We start from the raw sequence: 15629 nt of genomic DNA, 5'->3' as shown, positions 1-15629 counted from the left end.
GAAAAAACTTTTAATTTGAAGCTTATTGTCTTAATCTTATCTAAATCTTAAATTGAAAAACTTAATTTGAAATCAAAAATGTGTTTGCGTGGGTGTTTTTCGTCGACACCTGGTTGGGGGAAAGAGGCTTATTCAAGTGATTCCATGTAGTCCATAAGACAACCATTTTCAGAATATGTGCAGATTGAGTTAGGGTGACTCATTATAGTTAATAACGGTAACTGCGAAGTCTTGAAAAAATTTATACTTTTCCTCCATATATAGATTTGGTCAACACCACCTTAACTATACTACTGACGTTTTGCAAAATAAACACGTCGGTAAACGACGAATATCTCAAGTTTTTGGACGTGCTCCATCACTCTTTAACACAAGTCACATGTGGTTTATAACTAAAGATTACCTCAAATCGACTATCGAAGGTCAGTGGCCGAACCACTGGAACCCTGGGGCAAATTTAAATTGTTTTGCCCCATTTTCACCACGTAATGTCTATTCTCGCTGAAACAGTGTTTTTACCTGACTTTTGGCTGACATGCGTAGAAGCAAAAATGCCGCCTCATTTCCAACGCTGTGGTTTGAATTACAATTCATAACGGGCCAAGCGTTTTTAAAACTACGTCATAAGTTGGGCTACGCCGCCCAAAATGCGCAAAGCGAACAAATTGTTGGTCTTTACCACGGAAAAACGCTTAAATACCTCAAAATGAGAAAAATTATTCCCATGATTACATGTGAAAAAGCTGCGGCAATTCATAAAGCAGGTTATGCTCTCGCTTATCACAGGTTTTCGAAGGTAACTGATTTATATATTTCATATTGAACATTTTATAGCATTCAAATAGTATGACAGTTCAAAATAGTGAATAATCTCCGGTAACTTAATCGTAGTAGTGGTTATACGTGGCTCAGTAAAACATCATATTTATTTATTTTTCTTTATTTTTGATAAGTGTTGACTTAATAGTCTGTCTTTTCCACGTTCCAAAATTTTATAGTTTTCGCGTTTTTTAATTCGTGTGCCCTCAGAATAGCTTTCTCATCAAAAAAAAACGGACACAGCAGAATGCTACAAGGTGACGTCCTTATAAAAAGTTCAAAGAAGGCGATTGGACATTGCAGAGTCTGATTAGGTGAGCTCTTCACACACCGCGACATACTGAGCCTGGCACGAGCGCGCTCGATTGCTGTGTTCTGCCAAAACTGTTCGCCCTGTTGTGACTTTGCATTTTAACATTTTAGATCGAAACACCGAAATTAACGTTTTTAGTTTTACAGTATTTATACATTTTCCTCGAAATATCTAAATCATACATATCTAAACATATCTAAATCAAAAGTAAAATGTTTGACTCGTTCATGAACTATCTCTGCTGTTTTTACGTATATTCTATCATTTATGTCGGATCGTCAACAGTAAGAGAAGCCCCTGATTTAGGCGATTTTAGTCATTTTAAACAATAATTTGCCAGATTTTATAGCTTATTATGACGCTACCTCTTTTCAACTCAGGTCATGAGTGGTCGTGATCACCGCATACAGTAGCCTCCACTTGTAAGCCTTGATCGGTCATATCTGTAATAACCAGCTTGGTAACAATTGTTAGACCGCTAAAGCTATGGCTGACAGTCTGCCTTTTTGTGCCGAACTTCGCCGCATTTAAAGGCTTCCCGCCTTCTTCAGCAAGCGTCGAAATGCGGATCGAGCGAAAAAAGTTTTATGGTTGCAGATTTTTGGAAACAAATTTACTCGTTCTATTTTTGAAACGACGATAATAAGTAAAGTATCAAACAACAACTAATATGGGCTTAATAAAGAACCATCTTTTAATAAAATGACTGGTGGAACAAAAAGCAAAAGTTTAGGTCTGACCTGGGAAAAATTTGAGCTGATACCTGTACGTAATAACCTTTACGTGATAACTTGTACGTGATAACCTGTATGGAATGGAGCAGTAGAGTAAACATATTTTACATCAAGTTTTCAGCTATTTTTAAGCTCTGGGCTTGTAACTGTTTTTTTATTTTGCAATATTTCCTACATCATTTGAGCTACAGTGTAACGACAGGATAAACTTAAACCAGATTGATTGATTGACTTTTCGAAAAAGTTTAATTATTTGCAGTGTTTTTCTCCGAACGGTTAAGTATTTTGTTGTCATTGTTTGTTTTTCTCCAAAACAAAGTCTCATTTTTTAAGTTATTTCCGAAGATTTGGCATATTCCTCAAAACATACTACTGTATCTTTAGAATAGAACAGAGTCTTGTTGGTACAAATATTGAACTTTACCAGCCTTTAAATCTAATCTAAAAGAAAAAATTTGAGGAAGTTGGGTTTGAAACCTCAACAATTTTGATTTAACCTTTTTGTCTGAGAAATTTCCGCAACTTTCTTCATGCATGGCTTTAAAATAAACCGAATTGGTCATAATGACTGACAAGGCAAAAATACAACAACCAAAAATAAGATACTGTTAAAATAGTTCAAGACCAATGTCGGACAAAATGAAAGGCAAGCGCAATTATAGGCTTACCAGGCATTGAGCGCAACCATGAACTCATTGATCTGCAAACAACAATAAGCGGCCGAGTATTACGTCACATTCTTCACATAATGCTTGAGATTATTTGCAGCGATTTTACATGAAATTGTCTCAACGTAGCCTATTTCTGCATCTACAGAGACCTGCTTTTGGTGTGCGGCATAACTTGAAGTTTGAGTCATTTGTAAATACTTTGGGATAACTTTAGTCAGTTTTGCCTTTTTACTCTTCATCTGGTCGCCAGAAACGTCCGTTGTTCCATGGCTCTACCAGATTGTCATACTCTCAATGGTAGCAGTGCTCTGTATACTAATGTACTCTTCCAACTGGTGAATAGGCTACTCTGCATTTAATTACTAACTTACTATGGTTACTTTACTACTGACTTATTATAATTACTAATTATTTTTACTTGTACACTTCCAGCAAATAATAAACGCTAAACGTATATCTAATACAGTGGAAACAACATAAAATCACATTATAATGTAAAAATATAAACATAATAATAAACCATAAAATACTATGGACCAGACCATCAATTCACGTGACCAGCCTGCAGTCCTTACGGTGACGGCAAACTTAAACTATTTTTGGAGAAAGGTAAGATCAAGTTACAAAGAAATTTTTCTACTTAGGTGTATAAGCGATCGTGCTTTCTGAATCAGAAAGCAAATAGTGCAACCATCCGTTATGAATAACCAACCATTAACATGTATGTCCGTAAAAATTTTTGGAAGCAAAAAAGTTATTTGCAAAATGTACAGTAATGGATTTAATGAAAATTTTTGGATGTTTGACAAAGCTCAAGTTTTAGTCTAGAGTTATGTATGGCCATGAACAAAACCTTCGGCTTATCGTATAAGTTACGCTGATGATCATAGCGTTCATAGAGATTTAACGTGAAGATGAAAGATTTAAAGCTAGCGTGCCATGTACGTAAACTTGAAGTAGACCCAAAATCGGTCAAATATTTTGGCCATAAAAGGAAAGTTGACAAGCAGCAAGATTTAGAAGCAAGCAAGCAGCAAAGCTCACAGGTTGAAGTAACATAAAACTAAAATGTAATCGCACAAGCCTGTTAACCATACCCACTTGTTTATCTGCTTTGTTAAAACCGATTTCAACAGCAAAAGCTATTGATCTGGTATCTAGCAGTGCGTGAGTGCTGCAATAATCAGACCAGAGTTTGCTGAACCGAAGAAACAAAGCTATTTACGCTCTACTGGAAAAGATAAGCACCTTCTATGTTATGAGACCTTACCTTTCAATAGTTTACTTTTTACAAACGTCGTAAGCTATAAAGTAGCCTACATGTAAAATAAAAGCACCACAAATCGAACATAATTGATTATATTCCGTAACAAAAAGTATGTTGAGCTGTTACTGATTCACGACTGATGGTAATTTGCAAGTATTTTATTGGTAAATAACGTGTTTCGAAGCACGGGCATTACTTGACGCGGAGAGACGTCTCAACAGAAAGTCTGTGTGCTTTCCTTTTAAAATTTTTAAATTTCGTTTGACTCGAAATGCGAACAGAGAATAAAGAGAACAAACACAATAATTCTTTAGGCAAATAAACCTATTGCCCTACCACCACCTAGTGGACAGGATGATGAACGCTTCAATGTAATTCAATGCTTCAGCGCAGAATCAAAAATGCTGAAACTTTTCTCTACTTAAACTTCACAAAGTACTCCCGTTAACTCCGATGCTACAAACAATAGGTTTGCCGTTACTTATGTTTGCGTTTTATATATGACGTCATAAGTCGGCTATCACCCCGCTTGTCATATTAAACCGACGTTACATCAATTTTCGCCGATGATTAAGCATAGTTACAGAATATTTTAAAGATTTTTATAGACGTGTTGATAACATAATAACGGTCTTTCATTTCAATTAAGTTTGTATTTCCACTATTTAGGTATCTAAGCATATGGAATTTTATAATTTGGGGTACGCTAGAAATTTTTTAGAAGTAAAGTTGACATAGTAAAATAAGGTTAGAGAAACACTGGTATAAAAGATCAATTAAATTTTGTGCGCTTAAACTCTAAACATTTCTGGAAATTTGAAGTTTAAAAATCTTTGGTCATTATTTTTGTTATTACTGTTTGATGAATATCAAATAATAGCTTCCGAAAACCACATGGTAACATTTCACATCGTTTCTTTTTTGTCCAAAACTGTACAAAGCGGAAGTTAGTACGCTAACATTTGTTCCGCTGTTACTAAACGTTGCCGACATTACTAACGTAAGCATTCATATTGCTTGCTGTTACCTCATGGTATTTGCAAAAGTAAACGAAAAAAACCAAGTTGGTTTGTTTGAATTTGGAGTTTGCCATGAGCTGAAGCAGACGTACAGATTTTCTTTGGACAAATTTAATTTGGTTTTTACGTGCTTAAATATAGGATGTCAATAGAAATAATATAGAATGATAAAGGGTACTTCCCCAATATAACACCATGCCGCTCCTTGCGTGAATGCTGTGGTTTCATCAAAGATTTCTAGAATTTGGCCTACTAAGTTTTTCTTAGTATTCTTTAGTATCATAATTTGTATTCTCGGACTGAGGAATGTCTTTGCACGACTTAAAAACAGCGATGATTCCTCATCGCTTGAGCCCACAGAATTTGTCTTTACGCAACTTATGACGATAGAAGTGTGGGAATGGGGGGGGGGGGGGGGGGGGTAATTGTTTTAGGTTGGCCAAGAGCCGAAGGCTTTAGTCGTTTAAAACTCATTTTCTATTCTATTTTTGACTCCGTTGTTTCTTTAAGTCAGCACAACATTCATAAAGTCTAAATTCTAATATTCCAAAATATTGTCGTAATTATATCAGAAGCAATTTCATATCCATTTTAAAATTCGAATAGAGCTAATCACTTGAATTGAATGATGAATAAAATAGAACGATTAGAACCAAGACTCCGTTTTTATATCGTTATGTTCAGCCAATCTGAGAGAAACATCGTTATTTACATCATGATATATTATGACAAAGAATTAATTAGTTCGTTGTGATATTACCTGTGTGAAGTATTACACAACAACCTTATTCGCCATAAAGACCGCATATACTGGCGGCTAATGTTAGAATATGAGCGAGGACGATTGATGGTTGTGTGATAAATATATCAATTAATGTAATATAAAATTGTGTACGACATAGAATTCTCGTCTATCGAATCAGCGAAGCATAACACTTTGTGACGTAATCGATGCTTCCCCTGTGCGTGCATTTTGATTTATTCAGTCTTTTTGGTTTCTACGTTCAACGCCGCAACATGTCTTTGTGCTGTTGCTGTCACAATGTTCTATCTTGATTTATTCGTTCAATGAAACTTCAATATAGCCAGTTTATACAGTTGTCGAGGTGTACAATTAATTCTAAGATTAAGAGAAGCGAAACAACGACCTGAGACTCATTTATCATCGAGGACAGACAACAATTCTACAGACAAACTTTGTAATTGAAGTGGTCGTCCTTACAGGCTAAGGAACGATAAACAATCATTTCATTACAGTTGATAACTTGTTTTGCTTCTGCTTCCATGATATGAGTTCTCATTTCTTAAACGGCGTCACTATGCTATTAGTTGCTTAATTCTGTCTATGCATATTATTAAATGATAAAGTTCCCATTTTATTTATTATCATACACAAAGGCTTTCACCTTTGGGCAAAGTTTATTTAATGTTACATTGCGCAGTAGTAACAAGTGACAGAGAAAACGTAAAAGATTACATTACAACAGTATATACAGTATTTATATGGCACACCAGTTCAAGCGTGGTAATTCATCTGAATGTCATTAAGGAGAATTTAAGCTTGGTCAGCAATTGAACCGCAAGATCCCCAAAGTAAAAGTCAGCATTTCCAAAACAACCCATGACTTGTGACGTAACGGTCACAACGTATTCCTCACAATATTGCCATCGACGGTTGATCACCTGACCTTAAGTTGTTTTTAAATTGAGCAAAATTCGTAACAAGTAACAAGTGAGAACGAAAAGGGTAAAGGGAAAATTGCAAACATTACAACAATATTTATATGTGACACACCAGTTCAAGCGAGGTAATTTATCTTAACGTCATTAAGGAGAATTTAAGTTTGGTCAACAACTGGATTGTAAAATCCCAAAATAAAATTTCAGCATTTCGAAAACAACTGGTGACGTAACCGTCACAATGTGTCCAAAAGTATTTCATAGTAAGGACTAAAATCTAACATATTCTTCGTCATCGTGATTCTTTACCACAAGTACTATCTAACTTCGAACACCATGGATATATATAACACTCTAAATTTATGACGCTTACAACACTAGAATATTGGGTTAAGTATGTCGGTTTAGGAAATAAATGTTTGAATGACATGACTAACCAAAGACAATATTACTTTCTTAATAATACATTTTATCTAGCTGAAGAACACAATCGTTCACTACAACACCAATTTATCTAAATGATTTCACTTTACATGATTATGATGGATAGGCACACATTTATTAAGCTCTGTCAGACATTAACTGTAAGTCAGGATCATTTTCTAATCGTTGACTCCCATTGACGATTGATCTTCAAAAAAAAGAAAATATAATTCCCTGTGTAGAAAATTTATGAGGGCTCACCGGTGAAATGTGCACAAGATTTTCTAGTATTTTCGGTTTATTTCTAGGACATAGTTTGTATTTTCATAAAGAAAGAAAGTTCTCTCTATGTTTTTTGATAAAAATGGCAAGAAACTTTGTATTTTGAAACTTTGTACTTTGTAACTTTTTATTTTGTGTTGAACAACAACTTTGGTGAGTTCATCTTACATGGGAGCTAGGAGGTGTAATTTTTAACCACAGAGCTATCCATTGATATTTTGATTCAGCATTTTATGATGACTCAGCATCTTTCTATTGTTTTGAAGAAGTTTTAATATTCAGCTCAATGATGATGCGTCAGAAATGTGATTTATTTTAAACAGAGTCTTGTCTTCTGCATGGGATCTACATTTGCATCAAACCAATCAGACAAGAATATTGAAAATCCGATAAGACCTTCTTTGATAGCTGCTAGAACAGAACTTGATGAAACTACAGTCTCTGGTCTGTGGTACATAGATAAGATAAGACGGAGAAATCACAAACATGTTCTAGTCTGAATCCAAACAGTCAGTACACGGTTGACGTTAACTCGTGGATAACTGATATCAATGGAACCGAAGAAACAAGCCTTGTAAAGAAAACTTCGCACGCAACACCAACAGGATGTGGGCAGGCAATGGGCCACTTGTAGTTCATTGCAGGTAAATTTCACAGAAACTAAATTTACCAAATAACTTTTCAAATGGTTTTTCTAACAATCGTTATGTTGATGTGATTGTTTAATATACGTTGTTATGGTTGTTATTGCTCCATTGCAGGAATGGTTGTGGGGAGACTGGAACTTTTATTGCCCTGGATCAAATATCGCAGCACATTCAAAATAAATCTCTGACCAGTGTTTTGGAAATTGTTCGTCAATTAAGGCAAGACCGACCATGTATGGTGGAAAACTATGTAAGTGGATAAACGTTATGTACGGATAATGCATTAATACAATGTTTATTAAATAAATTCTTGTTTTAGAAACAATATCTGCTGTTGTACAAGTCAGTGAAGCATGTTTCAGACAATCCATATGATATCGTCATAAACGACAACAGAGATGAAAATGAAGGCGAGTCTATTACAAGTTTGGTTTTAGACTTAAGCATTCTACTGTGTCTGTGTGAAATCGTCTTATCAATTTCTTGCATTTGTCTGTCTTTTGAATGAAATATTGAGCACGATTCTAGGTTTTTTCACACCAAAGCTTATTTTAAGTCTAATTGTCTTTCAGGTCAAGCTGTGTCAGAATGAGCACATTTCGGAATATGAGAATATGACGTTTGACCGAACTCGAGTGTTCCAATGATATAACAGAATAATATGAATTAGTGAAAACATATGCCTTATATCGATGACCTATTGTTGGTCTGCAATTGTTACTTTTTCTTTAGTTGCACTAATTTAGGCAAATATGCATGTTATTGTAAATACTTGCTTTATGTTTAAGTTATTTGATGAAGTGAGTGACATTTTTCCATATTTGTACAGTGATATAACTTATGTTTCATTTTTGGTTGTATAGAAAATTGCTGTATATATTGTCTGTGAAATCGTTGAATTTTTGTTTACTTTCAACTCATTAACTGGGCAACATAGGCTCCAGAGCCAGGATGTGATCCGAGCAACAATTTCATGTGGCCTGTGCAAACGTGTCAGCGCTAAACTTAGAGTTTTATTAATGCAGTAATGTTGCTGTTTTGGCGCGGTTTAGCATCACCACAGTATATTACTCGGCTAATTTTTGGGCTCTGGTAAGGTGCGTTTATAAAAGACAGAAAGACGTAGTTACTCATACTGACAGTTGTGAACTACTCGATGCGTGCGTACTACCTTGCTACTTGATTGTGGTGATCTCTCAGTAATTTGATCAAGTAACCTTTTTTGCACTTTTTGTGTCTATGTATTCAGATTATTAATAAACTTTCTTTTGCATTTGAGTGTAATGTTCTGGATACTTACGCCACTAGTTAAACGATGCTGCCTTAAGGTGAATACACGTTGAGACGAGACACAAATACTGATCGAGCTTACTAGTCCAATTCATCGATGTACGCAGTGAAACCGTTCAGCCATAAAACTCTTTCTCTGCTGTTCAGTTAAGTAAAACATAGTTGACTTGATGTTCGTTTATATCAATTATAAATGTGGGTTAAAATGTTAAAAATTTTCCTTTCGAAATAGAATGTCCTTTGTCTGTTCCTGCAGCAACATCTGTAGTTTTTTCTGGGGAAAATGTGTACGGAGAAAACTCGCCGTCATTAGGTGAGGGAGTGTCGTAATGCAAGTAATGCAATGATTTTTCCGTTTTGCCACGCTCAGTGCCATATAGTTGGTGTAAAGTTAACGGTTACGGTGAAAGGCAAACTGATTTTAACTGCTTGCATGAAAACTTTTTTCCGTCAAATGGACTTGCTCTTTTAGTTTCTTTTACGGGAAGTCCCCTTAACGAGAACGTGGTCTTCAACAACCTTTCCGATTTTTTTCTTGTTCAGAGCTCCTATTGCACCATTCATCGTAAGCTGGTCATGGGGTCACGCAACCAATAGGTGAAGAAAGGCGGTTGTACTGGGAGAATGGGTATACAAAAGTCGATTTAAGCTATTTATGGTTTAATTGAAGTTAGATTTAAGTTACAATATTACAATGTTAAAGTTAGATTTGCATAAAAACCAGGAAAGTACGATCTGAACTTACAATTTTTCTGGTGGAATAGTGAAAGCCTAGAAACTTGGCTTTTGCGCCAATTTACTGGTCAAAAATTGTCGTTAAGCCACATCTTCAATACTTTAAGTAGCGAGTAACGACTGGCATGGCACAATTTTTGGATTAGATTTGTTGATGTATTTATCCGGGTAATGAAAGCAAAATTTTCAACTGTCCTGTAAGTGTCCTTGATGGTACTTTTTCTTTAATTTCTTATGATGTAATAAACGTGATGCGTACATGCCTATATAATCATTATGTAGTTGCCGCTTATCAGTTCAGCTTATGAGATACAGACGACTATGAACTTGAACTATGCCTCATTGAAAGACATGGCGTTTTCTGATAATGTGATTCATGTGTAGGGAGGCACAAATTTTAGCCTGATTCTGTCAACAGAAGCTTTTTATATGTTTATTATAAAATGATGTGATATAAAAGAGTTCGGTGAGCGCTTTGATAACTCGTGTCTTTTGCACTTTTACCCTCCCAAATGAAGGACCAATGGAAAGGAGTTTCCTCATTGCTCCATTTCCTTAATATTCGATCCCGATTTGAAAGCGCAAAAGAAAATGAGACCCAATAAGTCTTGGGTACCCTGCAACATGGACTCGATAAGTCTCGTACACCCTGCAACATAGACTCGAAAAGTCTCGTACACTCTGCAACATAGCAACCATCCTACTGTGCATTAGATACAGAGTCACATTTACACTTTGTCGGACCCAGTTTACTTCATTCTCGTCTGCTTAGTTCTAATTTTTTTCAACTTATAGTTTTATGGATTTAACTAATTCTGCGTTTAATGACCGTGCTATTTGCAGACTAGTATTAACGTAATCACTTTTGAACAGGTTTTAAGCCATTTCTGCTTTGCCACTTTTTCCTGTTCATTGGCATGTGTTAGTAATAATTGGCTTGATTTTTCGTCCCCAAACAAAAAATGACAATATAAAATCATTGATTAATTGATTCCTTTTGAGTAATGAATAAGAGGTTCTTTAAATGCATCAATAAGCAAAGAATAGCTTTGTGTCTAAGGTCCATTGCAAAATAAAATTGAATTAGAATTTTTAGGGAAAGTTATATTCTGGTCATATCGCATACTCGTATAAACTGCAAGGGTACACATGGTCATGTCTTGGCTGTAGTCTTTGAGAATGAGGCATCTACTGCGAACACATGGCTGCAGTCTTTGTTTTATGTTGCTAGATACTGAGTGTTGTTTGCTGCATTCCCTTATAATATCATTCCTGGTTTGATGATAATGGGACAAAGCGGTGCCAGTTGTTTATGAAAGGCTTCATTGTGGCAAGTTGCAATCAGAACACATTTTTGGTTTGCTTTATGCAATATAACATATGTTTAAATACCAACATTCATGATTCTAAAATCTGGGAAGGAGACACCTAATTTTCATCGTTGGATTGATTTTTGTGTTTTAATATTTTGCAATTAGGTTGAAATTGTTAAGGTTCATGAGAGTAAAATGTCAGGAATATAAATTTTCATAAGAGATTCATGTTTTTGATGACTTCAAGCATGAAAAAGTTTTTATCTGAACCAAACTTGTAAATGAATGTGAGAAACAATATTGATCAAACACAATTTTGAAACTCACAAAAGTGAATGAAGAGTTTAAAATGTTTAAAAGAACAAAATTTCGCAGCATGTATTTTTTAAATCTGTAACTTTTTGTATTTCCTCAGACTTATACAAACTTAGGTAGCTTCTGATGCCGTTTGGGCAAAGTATGTGTCTTAGATCCAAGTGAAATAAATCAGTTGGCAGATCTGTGATACACTTTTGCTCATATTGGATAATTTAACTAATATTAGTTATATGCCATTCAATCTGTTATAGATTTATCTTAAAAGGATAACTACTGTAGAAAATGTCGTTTAAATTACTGGTTAGTGCTGTCATTGCAGTGGTTGTTGGATATTACTGGTTGAATTATGTGAAGCGAGGACCAGTTTATGAAAGTGACAAGAAGTTGAATGGAAAGACCGTTCTTATCACTGGTTGGTACTTAACACTGCTCGATAACTTAGTAGCCAGTTGTCATTATCAAAGTTAAAATGCTCAGGTGGAAACGCTGGGATTGGAAAAGCGACGGCTTTGGAAGTTGCCAGAAGAGGAGCTCGTGTTGTCATCGCATCGAGAAATTTAGAGAAATCAAACAAAGTTAAAGATGAAATTATTAAAGAAAGCGGCAACCGTGATGTATGTGATGTCTGTTATTATCACGGTGGAGTTGAGAATAAATTTTAAGCTTGGCTTGTATTTAGGTTCGAGCCATGCAGCTCGATCTTGGTGACTTTGACTCTGTAAGAAAGTTTGTGAAACAATTTGATGAAAGCGAAAAATATCTCGACTACCTCATCAACAATGCAGGTTCGTAGAGTTAGTTTATTTTGAACTATTTTATTTTTAAATGAATTTACATCATAGGAATATTAACTGTTTCTGGATTTGCCAAGTGTGGAGTGAATAAGATTTTTGCAATCAACCATTTCGGACCGTTCCTCCTCACTGATCTTTTACTCAACAAAATGAAAAGTCAGTCCAAATCTCGCCCAGTTAGGATCATTAACCTGTCTTCAGATATCTATAAGTAAGTTCAACAACATGTTGTTTGGTTCTTGCCTGGAACTTATAAAAAATAAAACAGATGGTTTCTTGATCAGAATGGGTCAACCAACCATGGAGAAAATGTATCAGAATGTCTCTTCAACTTTTGACATGTTCGCTGTTTACGGCGAAAGCAAACTGGCAAACATATTCTTCACTCAACAACTTCAGGAGGATCTGAAAGATTTCCAGATTACCACATACGCTGTACATCCAGGTAATTGAATGGAGTTTGTTTATTTTTCAAAATTATATCTAATAATGCTGGTATAGGCCGCATTGGTGTACCATCGTTCGGAGAGCAGTTATGACGTAAAACATCAGTTTATTGTGTCACTTTCATCCGCTTTTTTGCGTTATCACGTGGTATATTTTCATTGTGTCTCGTGTTTTATTTTTTTGCATCAGAACAAAACACAAAAGCTTAAAGTAACGCGATACGTTATAACGGATCATGACGACGATGTTACTCAGTGTCACGTGAACCATCGCGTCACTTGAGTTACTTGAACCAACTTGGAATCTGACCACGCGTTCAACACGTGATTAGCGAGTGATACTTTGCAGCAACGTGGCTTTGTAGCTCGAGACCACAATGAGAGAAATATTAGCCCAAGAATTTATTAACCCTGTTTGGCTTCTCTGCCTTCACATCTACACACGTTGCCAAAATCAATGAGAGCAAATTGAGGTCAATTTGCAGTAAACGAGAATTGAGGTTATCGTAACAAGAAATGTTTATCAACTGATATTGTCTTGTTTTCTCCCGCGACGTGGTCTTTGTGTGCACTGACACTCATTGTATGACGAACACGATGCCAGAGACGTCGACACTAGGTCAGGTGTCATAAGTTCAATCAATCATTTTATTTTTTCGCCATTGGTACGTTAAGGACGAAAGATTACTGCTGTAATTGAATGGCATGCGCTAATGCACGGGAAAATAAGCGACAAAGCCTAAACCGCTTAAGACGTGCAAGAAAATACTGATGGTATTAATTTTCTAATGGCATCTAGCATGGCCACTAAACCTAAAAACAAGCATGGAAAATTTGATAGTTCCATGTTTAAAACCACTTAATTCAAATTTAAAATAAAGTTCGCCTAATTAGTTTAAGTGTACAACCAACGCTCGATTGTTTGACGGCAAGCTCTCGGACAAGAATGTCGTCAAGAATCCTATAAATTCGGTCTTATTTTAAGCATTTATATTTTAAAACCAACGCAAACTTGATCTTACTTCAAAGGTATGATTGAGAGTGAGCTCGGTGATGGTCTTTCGCCAGCCTTGAAGACTTTCTTTTCGATCGTGGTTCGGCCATTTGTGAGGTACGTAGATTGGGAGTCACATAATTTCTACGTCCTTGCTTGTACGTTCTGGTGTGAATCACCTGATGTATCAGTTACATGCTATCATAGATGGTCTTTCATAATGACACGAAAAGGCCGATAGTTTAGCAAAGAATGATTTTTATCTGTTACCAGAAATGCATTTTATGGGGCGCAAACAACTCTGTATTGCGTGTTGGACGATGATGTGGTGAAATATAGTGGAGACTATTTCACAAATTGCCAACACACAGAACTACAATCTCACGCCGTCAACAAAACTGCCAGACAAGAACTTTGGAACTTCAGTCTAAAGTTGACCGGACAATCCACGAAATAAATCACGGGCCTTGTAGCTATGATTGAGATTTGTCTTTCATTATGCTGAAGGAAGCATCCCATAATATGTGGTAGATAATTGAAGTTGTGTTCTTGTTCTTGTACATCCTTCTATGTGACAACGTTGTTACTTAACATCACAATATGCGTGATGTATTATCTTTGTTGAAGGTATTAATTTCATTCAGGTTTCAACACAAAATTGCACAACATGTGATTTTCAAATTTGTAGTTTAACTAATTTCAATTTATATGCAATTCTAGATTTATCTTAATAAATTAATTGATGTAGAGAATGTTGTTCAAATTATCATTTGGTGTCGACACTGCAGTGGTCGTTTTGTATTCCCAGTTGAACCATGTGAAGCGACAAGTAGTGGAAGGGGAAGACCCTTCCGAGTTCCGATGCCATATAGCTGCCAGCAAAGTTAAAATATTTAGGTGGAAACTCTGTGATTAGAAAAGCGACAACGATAAATGTCGCCAGCAGAGGAGCAGTTGTCATGGCATCAAAAAATCAAACAAATTTAGAAGTTTTGTTCCGTTTCGGTTTTCTAAAAATTTCCGCTCAAGCCAAAGTTAAAAGGTTCAGGTTTAACCCCGGGCCGACATTGTGGGCTGCAGAGTGAGCACTGTTTTGACGTTTTTGTTTTTTAAGCAACACTGGGGGGTGTAAGAGATTTAAGTAAAACAACGAAATAGCTGTTTTGGCTACAAAATGAACTATAGGTCTAAAGATAATTGGGGTGTGAGACACAGTTGCAATAGGTTTAAAGACGTCAAGATAATACGAAGTTAATGACAGAAAACGAGTAGAAAGTGAATTTTGAATATATTTTTGTCTTATTTTTATTATTAAAATCAGGGAGTTTTGCTGTCGAGATCACGTTTGCACGATTTTAGTATTTTAAATTTATCGATATAATTTTATAAATTATCTTACGTCATGAATGACCATCGTTGTCTCATCCTATTTGGGGCAGTTTTCAACAAAGCTCACGCGATTGGAAAAAACAACAATTTGAAACACCAACAAATTTGGTTTTGCGATGGCGTCCATTTTATTGGTTTTTGTTTTCCTGTGTTTGCTGTAATTATCTCTTTTCCGCGATTTACCTGAGGCCTTTTATGACGACATAATCACGCGACGTTCCGCATGACAGAAATTGTTTTGCTATGTCGTTTGGTCTTAAGACTGATTTTACCGCGATGTTGAAATTCATTTTGGACTCGAAGTTAAAACGTTTCTTGGTCGTTCGTATTTTGCTACTCCTACTTCATCACTGCAAGTGCATACGAGGTACTAGGATCACTAGATGCTGGTATTATATCAACATTAAAAGAGCTAGCAGGCCACATGAGACAGGCAGGCTTGCAGTGGGAACTCGCCGTTAGGGGGGTGGGGGGAGGGGGGTTAAGGTAGTCATG

At 35.9% G+C, this 15629-nt stretch overlaps 2 protein-coding genes across 3 annotated transcripts; both read left to right on the top strand.

Annotated features, from left to right (window-relative positions):
- The first annotated feature begins 7550 nt into the window (after positions 1 to 7550).
- On the top strand, positions 7551 to 8447 carry LOC143448833 (receptor-type tyrosine-protein phosphatase epsilon-like). The gene is made up of 4 exons (XM_076948742.1): positions 7551 to 7852; positions 7970 to 8105; positions 8175 to 8346; positions 8428 to 8447. The coding sequence occupies exons 1-4, from the start codon at positions 7815 to 7817 to the stop codon at positions 8445 to 8447; spliced, it is 366 nt and encodes a 121-aa protein (XP_076804857.1). The 5' UTR covers positions 7551 to 7814.
- Positions 8448 to 11743: 3296 nt separating this feature from the next.
- LOC143450113 (retinol dehydrogenase 12-like) lies at positions 11744 to 14493 on the top strand. 2 transcript variants are annotated; one of them, XM_076950530.1, is made up of 7 exons: positions 11744 to 11923; positions 11989 to 12125; positions 12191 to 12296; positions 12354 to 12516; positions 12590 to 12750; positions 13781 to 13862; positions 14019 to 14493. In XM_076950530.1, the coding sequence occupies exons 1-7, from the start codon at positions 11794 to 11796 to the stop codon at positions 14200 to 14202; spliced, it is 963 nt and encodes a 320-aa protein (XP_076806645.1). In that variant the 5' UTR covers positions 11744 to 11793; the 3' UTR covers positions 14203 to 14493. The 2 variants fall into 2 exon arrangements, with proteins under 2 accessions (XP_076806645.1, XP_076806654.1); XM_076950539.1 differs by lacking the exons at positions 13781 to 13862; positions 14019 to 14493 and adding an exon at positions 12942 to 13374.
- The last annotated feature ends 1136 nt before the right edge of the window (positions 14494 to 15629 follow it).

Source organism: Clavelina lepadiformis, chromosome 1, assembly GCF_947623445.1.
Source record: "Clavelina lepadiformis chromosome 1, kaClaLepa1.1, whole genome shotgun sequence".
In the NCBI taxonomy this organism is placed as follows: Eukaryota; Metazoa; Chordata; class Ascidiacea; order Aplousobranchia; family Clavelinidae; genus Clavelina; species Clavelina lepadiformis.
Note: the sequence above shows the minus strand (reverse complement) of the source record. Positions and strands in the feature narration are given on the sequence as shown.

What these genes read in the sequence shown, in the direction of transcription:
- LOC143450113 (XM_076950530.1), top strand. Translation starts at nt 11,794, where the DNA reads ATGTCGTTTAAATTACTGGTTAGTGCTGTCATTGCAGTGGTTGTTGGA. An exon ending in AAAGACCGTTCTTATCACTG is followed by an intron (nt 11,924 to 11,988) that starts GTTGGTACTTAA and finishes TAAAATGCTCAG; the next exon opens with GTGGAAACGCTGGGATTGGA. An exon ending in GTGGTTCGGCCATTTGTGAG is followed by an intron (nt 13,863 to 14,018) that starts GTACGTAGATTG and finishes ATCTGTTACCAG; the next exon opens with AAATGCATTTTATGGGGCGC.
- LOC143448833 (XM_076948742.1), top strand. Translation starts at nt 7,815, where the DNA reads ATGTGGGCAGGCAATGGGCCACTTGTAGTTCATTGCAG. An exon ending in CCACTTGTAGTTCATTGCAG is followed by an intron (nt 7,853 to 7,969) that starts GTAAATTTCACA and finishes GCTCCATTGCAG; the next exon opens with GAATGGTTGTGGGGAGACTG. An exon ending in CATGTATGGTGGAAAACTAT is followed by an intron (nt 8,106 to 8,174) that starts GTAAGTGGATAA and finishes TTCTTGTTTTAG; the next exon opens with AAACAATATCTGCTGTTGTA.